At 41.6% G+C, this 8,761-nt stretch overlaps 1 protein-coding gene across 1 annotated transcript; it reads left to right on the forward strand.

Annotated features, from left to right (window-relative positions):
• Window positions 1-339: 339 nt before the first annotated feature.
• On the forward strand, window positions 340-7,414 carry NME5 (NME/NM23 family member 5). Its single transcript, XM_086471157.1, has 5 exons — window positions 340-480; window positions 2,425-2,630; window positions 2,981-3,081; window positions 4,116-4,234; window positions 7,328-7,414. Exons 1-5 carry the CDS (start codon window positions 352-354, stop codon window positions 7,412-7,414), a joined length of 642 nt encoding a protein of 213 aa, XP_086327283.1. The 5' UTR covers window positions 340-351.
• Window positions 7,415-8,761: the final 1,347 nt, after the last annotated feature.

Below are 8,761 nucleotides of genomic sequence, written 5' to 3' on the forward strand. Positions count from 1 at the left end.
GGCTGGCTCTTGCACATAGCAGAGTGTATGATAACGCTTCTCTTTCTCTCATACGTTGTATGAGTTAATTAGTGAAATATTAGAATAGTTTACATTTTACGATTGGCTAACAACATTTAATTTGTGGCTTATTTTCCACAAAATGCTATGGCACTGAATAGCACTACGGAGCACTGCCTAGTCCAGAGAAAATCTCACATGGATTTTGTGAAGTGGGGTGACCCTCACTGTTCCTGGAGTACCTGGTAAATGTCACCACAGGTGACCACGCAGTACACAAGTGCCAACTGTCATGAACTGGTGTCATTGCAGTACGAAAGGGGCGCGTGGATTCCTAATTTAGAAGCCGAGATGCAGATGTTAATGCCCGAACCTCAGATTTTTGTGGAAAGAACTCTGGCCCTCATCAAACCAGACGTCATTGATAAAGAAGAAGAAATAGAGGATCTCATTCTCCGGTCAGGATTCCTGATCATTCAGGTAACAGGCTGCGCTCCAGAGAAAATAACTGCAGTTCATCAGACAGAACAATATTTATCTAAACTTTCAGCAGTCAAGCCAGTAACTAAAAGCTAGTGTGTCCAAAAATCAATTTGTATTTTTCATGTCATCAGCCACCACTGCCAGACTCTGTGAGGATACATTTTGCTGGTGCATGGGATGGGACAGAACAGACTGACTATTTTGCTGACCACAGGGAAACACACAGACTTTGTTAATAAACTTGGGTTTAGCAAACATATGTAGCAGATACGTGGCGTCTCCGAAGTAACTCTTTGGAGAGTGTATCATTCCAGTATCACAGCGGTTCATACAGCAGGCATTTGCCAAGCGGATAATTAGAGGATTAATTGAATTAGAGAGCTGGCCAGTTTCGGCCTGATGTATTTTTTTGTTCCCACTGTTTTTAATGTAAGTGGACTTTATGGATATGTAAATGTATTGCAAATGTTTCATTTAAATAGGCCTTACTGAGCTTGTCCTTTCACATTTTGGACCTGATGTGGTGGCCGGGGGAACGTTGCCCTGAGCGCTGGTGTCGGCCCCTGTGCTGCTGGGAAGGGCTCTGGAGCGTGCCTGTCAGCAGAGATTGCTTTAAGCGAAAATTTGCCGTTAGAAGAAATGTCTTCTCTCATTCTCTCGCTCCTCCTTCGCGGGGCTCTTTATACACTCGCTTTATAAATTATTACCACAAGCCCGAATCTGGGAAATCAAGCAGAGGAGCGAGGCGTACGCCAGGCTGTGCGGTGAGCAGCCAGCGGTGCTGCTCCGTGCCTGGCAGGAGGGTTTGAACCGGGCCGGACCGGGGCAGAGCCCCCTCCGCCTGCCCCGGCGGGGCGGCACCGCGCTGCGCCCCGGGCAGCCCGCGGCGGCGGGGGGCGGCCGCTGGGGGGCGCTGTGCCCTCACGCCTGGCCGCGGCCGCGGCCTCCCCCCAGCGGCTTCTCTTCCTCCTCCTCCGGCTCCTCCGCCGCCGCCTCCTTCTTCTTCTCCTTCTCCTCCTCCTCCTCGTTCTCCTCCTCACCACAGCGCCCTTACCCGTGGTAGCTGGCTCTGTGCCACACCAGACCACTGGCCTTCGAGATACAATTTTAAGTTTGAGTGGGTTTTTTTCTGAAAGCGTACTCGTTCTTTCCTTGTAAATGCCCCTTTTTCACGTTTGTTCTTTTTTCACTTCCTCCTTTTGTGGTTGTTTTTATTTCTACGAAATGTATCAAAAGATAAGAGAAATTAGATCTTTTTACATTTATTTTTGTAATTTGAAGATGCTTATAGCATCTTCTGATGTCTCCAGCGGCTTTTGGCACTAAAGCTATAAGAAGTCTGAGTTTGTGGTGCTGTGTGTTGCCTAAGTTCAGGCTCAAAGAATTTATTTTCGTGACTGTCCTATGCCTTCTGATAACCTCCCAAACCTGTCCTAATCCGGCCTCCTGCAGGCTAGGCATCTATTGTGAAAACCATAAAGCGTGAAGTACTGAATGAAAAAGAGAACAATTGCATAATTAACGGTGTGGGCTGGAGAGAAAATGGTTGAAAAGTAGAACATTCTGCTGGAGCAGCTGAGTAATTAAATCCTGCCCGTTGTAATGCTCTTCACTTTTTCTGTACTGTGCCCTCACTATACTTTAAGTCATCCAGCAGTCTTAAAATGCTGTGGTTTGCGTAGGCTAAAATCACATCTTACTCAAGTGGTCCGCTTCTCTGTTTAATTATCTTGGAAAACTGCTGCTCTTGGTTACTCTGTGTCTCAAAGAGGATCAGATCTGGGAGAATCAGATTAGGCTGGGACCTTGCTCTCTATCTGGCCTCCTGCACTTGAAGGTATGTCTGCGCCAGAGGACTGTATCTGACCTGAGGTAGCGAGCTATCTTCATTTGACAAGGTGGGGGGTTTTTTCATGTTTTTTTTTCTTTCACACTTTATAGAAACGGAAGCTCCAGTTAAGCCCAGAGCAATGTAGCAACTTTTACGCAGACCAATATGGGAAAGTGTTTTTTCCAAATTTAACAGCCTACATGAGTTCTGGACCTTTAGTTGCTATGGTTCTTGCCAGACATTGCGCAGTCTCATACTGGAAGGAATTGCTTGGACCATCAAACAGCATAAAGGCTAGGAGAACTCACCCGCACAGGTAACTCATTGATGGCCTTGGGGAAGTCTGTAGGATTTTGTCATTCTCTTAATTGAGACCAGAATTCCTTTCTTGGTTTTTTTTTTTATAAGTGGCTTCTTGCCTTTTAAATTTCCAATAACATAGCTTTTCACCTTTGTTTTTTACTGTGTAAATTTCACCCATTTTATGCGGAACACTGAGTGCGTGAACATACATTTTAGGTAGCTACTTGCTTTCTTTAAAAACGATATCAAGCCAGTGCCTTGTTAATTAGTCCATATATATTGCTTTTATGTGCTCTCAGACTGTAGAGACTTGGACAGGTTTCACACTTGCCTACCAAGCAGGTTTTTTTCTCTTGTTTTTAGCTTAAGAGCTATCTATGGGACTGATGATCTGAGGAATGCGCTTCACGGAAGTCTCAGCATTTCCTCAGCAGAAAGAGAAATTCGATTCATGTTTCCAGAAGGTAAAATGGTGCAAATCACACATTGCCAATCTGGGAGGATAGTGTCCTTCCCTGTTATTACTTGTCTCTGTCCAGACTCTGGATACAATTGGATTTAGAAGAGGTTGGGTTTGTTTGCTTTATGAGAATGGGTCTCTCTATGTCTAAGCTGATATTCTCTGCTAGGAAAGGCATACCTAAATGTGTGTAGAAGAACCGTTATAGTTAACAGGGATTGCTTTTGCTTCTACTTTTCAAACTCTGTGGTCTGGGAATTGGAGGCAAAGGTGGTAAATGAGAGGAAGTGGGAAGCTGTTACACTCCAGCATGTCTTTCTGGCACTGTCAGCCCTGGGGACTCCTGTTCGGCTGGAGAAGACTGATTCTCTTCTTGGGCTCAGGTTCAGTAATTCCTGTTCCAACAGCAGCTGGATGCTCACATGATAGTGCAATTCTCAACTTCAGTGCCAGAGAAATGGGCCATAGAACCTGGGAAGGCTGGGAGAGGAGTTCTTGTTTGTCATGTAACAGTTGAAAGGTGGCTTTGCTCTTTGACAGAAAGATGCAAGGGAAACTGCTAGAAAAACCTGCCTGTTTCTGTCAATTGTATCAGTTAGTTTAATAAAAGATGTACTTCCCTACAGACCTTACCTGTTGTAAACCATGTCTCTTCTCCTCACCCTAACAACAAAGCTGGACTTAAGGTGAGATTTTTAGGGTCTTCAGAAACCAGCTTCACACTGCAAGAAGGAAGTGCTAAACAGGCGATTTATTGTTCCTCTCCCCCAATGCATCTTCAAGGATATAGGTTTTGCCTAGATGAGCTGATTTCCTCCCTTTTCATAACTGGCTATAATCAGTAAGATTACCTCAGGGACGTTGTGAAGGGGTTTAGGTAGTTTCTTTGCAGTTTGATGTGCAAGAAACTATAACACCCATTATGCATTATTAACTTATTAAGGAAAACAGCAGCTCGTATATAAACAACCTTTGAGAGAATGTCTTTTTTAATCACTCCACAAGCTGTTTTCCAACACCTGTGGTTACTCTTTACAGTGATCTTGGAGCCAGTTCCAGTGGGACAAAGAGCTAGGGATTACCTGAACCTTTATGTAAAGCCTACGTTACTGGCTGGGCTCACTGCACTGTGTAAAGAGAAGCCAGCCGATCCAATGGTACGTACAGTCTATCCGTGGTGTGGTGTATGCTTTGTGATACATTTACTTCCTATTAGTAAAGTCCCTGTACACAGGAAAGCTGCTCTTTTGTTAAGGAGCTGTGCTGGTTTAGCTGCCTGCTAATGAGCTAATCAAATAACATTTGCCTTTCAAGAAATTCACTGATTTGTTAAGAGATGAGATGAGGGCCAGGACATCAGCCGTGATGAAATGACTTCTGTAAAACTCCTTCTAACATGTAGTTGGTACAGATGGCTGGAAAGGTAAATGAGTACTATTTTGTGATGTCAAATACAAGTTTTTACTTTATTTACTGTTTTTGAGGTGAGTTTGAGATGAAATAACTCTCATACAAGTGATACGAAGTGAGATTAGGTGGTAATCACACCAATAGTAGTTACACAGTTGAGTAAAATACTGTAGAGTTCTTAGCAAGGCTGTCTATATTTTGTCATTGTTCAGTTTATTTAAATTAATGTTGTCAATCCTTCTGTAGGATAAGCTGTTATTTTCACTATACAGCATTGATTAGCATTTACTTGGCTTGCTTCATAGTTGACCAGGAAAATGAATTACGATTCTTCTGAGTGAAGGCTATCTTGAATAGTCACACTGACCTACAGAAAATTCTTCTGTCTTCTTGTGACCCCTTTCTGGTTATCAAGCTGATGCATCTCGCCCTCCTTTCACATATTATTCCTTTTAACCATGAATTTAACCATGGGTGTCCTTCAAATTGCAGTTCTTCATGGAAAGACTAGAGTTAATTTCCCATTGGTTTTGGGGGTTGGTGGGTGGTGTTTGGTTGTTGGGTTGGGTTTTTTTCAGTCCCTAAACAAAATTAGCTTTCTTTCATCTGGAAAAAGATGGTAAATGGCTTTTGTGGTCTTAAAGTTCAAGTCTTCACACTAGTACTTCCTTAAGAATGCAGAGAATTAATCCGTGTGACACCTCACTGGCAGTTGTGGGGATTCTGCATCATTATCAGGTTCTTAATCAACATCACATTTTTCTAAAAGATACATTTCAGAAAAAAAAGCCTGAAAAATAATTCAGGGGTGTTTCTATGAACTAGGTGCTATACGTGGGGTCGGATTAAATGTACTGTGATTGCTCCAGCGTTGTAACCTGTTCACTTTTTCTGTGCGCCTGGCACTGTTACCATAGAAATCTAGAAAACAGGGAAGTCTTTTCATCCATCCTTTTGCCCAAAGGCCAGACCAATTGTATCTGACCATTCCTAGCAAAGGTTTGTCTGGCCTGTTCTTTAGCACTCCAAGTGATGGAGACTCTACACTCTCCCTAGGCAATCTGTTTCAATGCTTAATTATACTTCGTTGAAAAGCTTTTACTAAAAGTTACCCTAAATCTCCTGTGCTCCAATTTTCAGCCCATTAGTTGGGGTTGGTTGGTGGTTTTTTTTCCTTTTACTATCCCCAGAGGACATTTGAGACAATGTAATATCTCCTTTTTTGCAGCAGCGGCCTATTGCATATTTGAAGAGCATTACCATCTTTTTTCCCTTCAGTCATCTCTTCAGTATATTAAAAGCTGATTTTTTTTTTCCCTCTTACATTGTAAGTCATGTTTCTCTAACTCATTGTTTGGTTTTACTTCTGATTGATCTCTGCATTCTGAGCACGATTTTCTAGCCAGTTATGTGGTAACTAACAGTAACTGCATTGAGACCGTGCTTGCCTTCCTCGCTCGTAAGAAAGCTATAAAGCTACACGAAACAGTGTTAATAGCTTTACTAAAATGAAAACATGCTATTTGCTCCTTCTTCCCTGTCCATAGTGTCTGTGACCTTGTAACAGAAGGAAAATAATGTTGATTTCATACAACTTTTTTTTCAGAAATTTATATTGGCTATTGCTTTTCAGTTTGTTACCTGCAAGGTGGCTTAAGGGGAATGTTGAGGGGGTTTGGGTGAGTTTTGTTTGTTTGGTTTGTTGTGGTGCTGTTGTTTTTCCTAGTATCCTTCCAGGAACTGAAGACCTGAAGTTGGGGTGATTTAGCTTTTTAAAACCCCCCCTTTCTTTTTTAAGGTGGCGTCAGAAACTCTCTGTCCACTCAGAAATACTTGCTAGCAGCGCAGTGTCTCAGTCAGTTCCCTAAGTAACACAGGATAAATTCAGTCGGGCTCAAATTTACAGATGCCTTTTTCCCCAGTAGACTTTCTAAGGGCTTTGGGGTTTTTGTGTTTTGTTTGTTTGTTTTCCGTTTCTGTCTTGAGTTCTTACTGTTCCTCTGCTATTGCTGACTGACCTGTGAGGATTCTCTGCTTATTGTCTCTCTCGTTGCACACCATTTTTTTTATACCTGGTAATAAAAGGAGACTGTTGCTTACCTTACTGGTCTGCTCTTCTATCAGTCCTTTCACTTCACAGTGTGGTATGAAGTTTGTTGTACTTAGCATTCCAGAAACTAATCGTCAACAGCCTTGTGAAGTAAATAAGGATGTGTTAAAAACTTCTCTTTACAAGTGGAGAAATCGAGGCAAAGGGTGAATTTGCCTAAGGCCAGGCGGAGACACGGGCAGAGGAAGTTGGGACTCGCGGCATTCCTACCTCCCACGTTCTTGTTTAAGTACAACGTGCTGGAAAGCTGACAAGATGCATTTCAAAAAGTAACCATGTTTTGGGTTTAAGTTTTCGGGACTAGAAGGTGATTTCAGTGCAGAAGACTGGCGCTTTTAGTGGATGATTACTAGATAAAGGATCTGTCAGTGTTGTCAGGAATAATATTTCATTAAGCACTTCAATGCATATTGTACAGCCTCACTTCAGAACAGAATTGACCAGATTGTTGGCTCAGATGTTCTTATACACAAAGATAGACATTGCCAGGAAAAGTTGTCTTCTAAAGGTCAGTGTGAATTGTGCAAAAGCAATATAAGCTGTGAAGATTTTAAAGGACATTTTTAAGAAACAGGTTATTTGTATGTCTGTTTTTTTCTGAAAGGTCTTCATTTCGCAGCACAGTAGGAGACTGACTGTATCAGAGGTTTCAAATAATGCTTTTAACATTCTCACATACACTTATTAGAAAACAACAAAAACTGAAAACATTTGGATTTTTCATTTACAGACTTGGCTTGCCGACTGGCTGATTGAACACAATCCTAATAAACCTAGGCTGCAGTATCAGATCGCTGAAGAAGAGCATCAGGGGTGAGAGCTCAGTGGAAACCATCTCCAAGTTACACTGGAAATGAGAATATATATCTGTATCCCTTGGCTATGTAATCAATGTTATCTGAAGTAAGAGTTACCGCTTTAGCTACCTGCAGCTCATGGGATAAATAAACGTACATTTAACCAGGATTTAATAGTTCAAGTAACCTTTCTGTTGACAAAGTGAATGTAGAATTGCATGATAAATTTATGGTGTCAGGTGACTAGAAAAAGACAAAATTTCCCATCGGGTGTGACTTAACTGCTGTTTTCTCCATTTGTCTCAGTTTGGCTGTCTGGGGAGAACCAAATTATTGGCACCAGTGCAGATTCCCAAATGCCTACAGCTGGCCTGGGCTTTGTGCAACTGAGAGTTGTGTTTCAGCATTTTTTAGCAGGCACAAATTCCATTATGAAGGGAGGTACTTGGATGTAACTTAGAAAACAGTAACTGGGGGCATATTAGCAATGTTAGAATTTTAATTGCTGATTACATCACTGAGCTAAGGTTACTCTTGAAGATGATTCACTTGAGCCTGATGTATTTTGTCAGAATGTAATTTGAAGGGCTTATTTGAAGGTACTTTGAAAGTACCTTTCCCATCTCTGTGGCGAAAGGTGCAGGGCTGTTAAATCAGTCTTTGATTTCCATTAGAAGTCACAAGAAGGTGTGTTTTACTGAAGGACTGATGCTGTCTTCAACATCTGTTTGAAAGCAAGGTGCTTCATTGGAACAGCTCACCTTAAGGCTGTTTTCTGTGTTCTGCTTTTAAGAGGTATGCTGATGTCTGTTGTTTTCCTTGTATTGTTGTTTACCTTTGGACTTGAACCTGTACTATTTGAGAATTTCAAGAGAAGGGGTTAGGGGCCCTGCTATTTGACTTTCTAAAGTAACTGGACTGTTTTGGGAGGGGGTGTGGGGCTTTTTAATTTTCTTCAAAGAGCTGTACTTGCACTGTTAACTTCAGGCTTTGTATCTTGTGGTTTGACTGGCTGGGGTGGAGAAAACAATTGTCATTTTCACAACTGAAATATTAGTATGCTTGACTAATACTAAACAAACAAGCAATTTCGTAATTTGTTTCATGAAAAAACTTGCTCCCTCAACTTGAGTAATTACCGGAAACATAAGTCATTTGTATGTAACATTAAACTTTAAACTAATTGTTTATCTTCTCAGTGGAATAAACCACTATTGCCAGCCCAGAGAATAAACATTTAGAAAACTGGGCCCTACGGTACTGAGACCTAAACATCTTGGGACTTTTAGGATTAAAAAAAAAAAAAAAAGCCCAAACCCTGAAATACGAAGAAAGAAAAAAACCAAAAAAGGTGGTGAGAAATACAG

Source organism: Leptosomus discolor, chromosome 10 (assembly GCF_034619465.1).
Source record: "Leptosomus discolor isolate bLepDis1 chromosome 10, bLepDis1.hap2, whole genome shotgun sequence".
NCBI classification, from domain to species: Eukaryota; Metazoa; Chordata; class Aves; order Leptosomiformes; family Leptosomidae; genus Leptosomus; species Leptosomus discolor.

Excerpts from the sequence above, each read along its gene's own strand:
- NME5 (XM_086471157.1), top strand. The coding sequence starts at position 352 with ATGCAGATGTTAATGCCCGAACCTCAGATTTTTGTGGAAAGAACTCTG. Across the intron at positions 2,631-2,980 it reads AGGAGAACTCACCCGCACAG|CTTAAGAGCTATCTATGGGA; the intron begins GTAACTCATTGA and ends TCTTGTTTTTAG. Across the intron at positions 4,235-7,327 it reads AGAAGCCAGCCGATCCAATG|ACTTGGCTTGCCGACTGGCT; the intron begins GTACGTACAGTC and ends TTTCATTTACAG.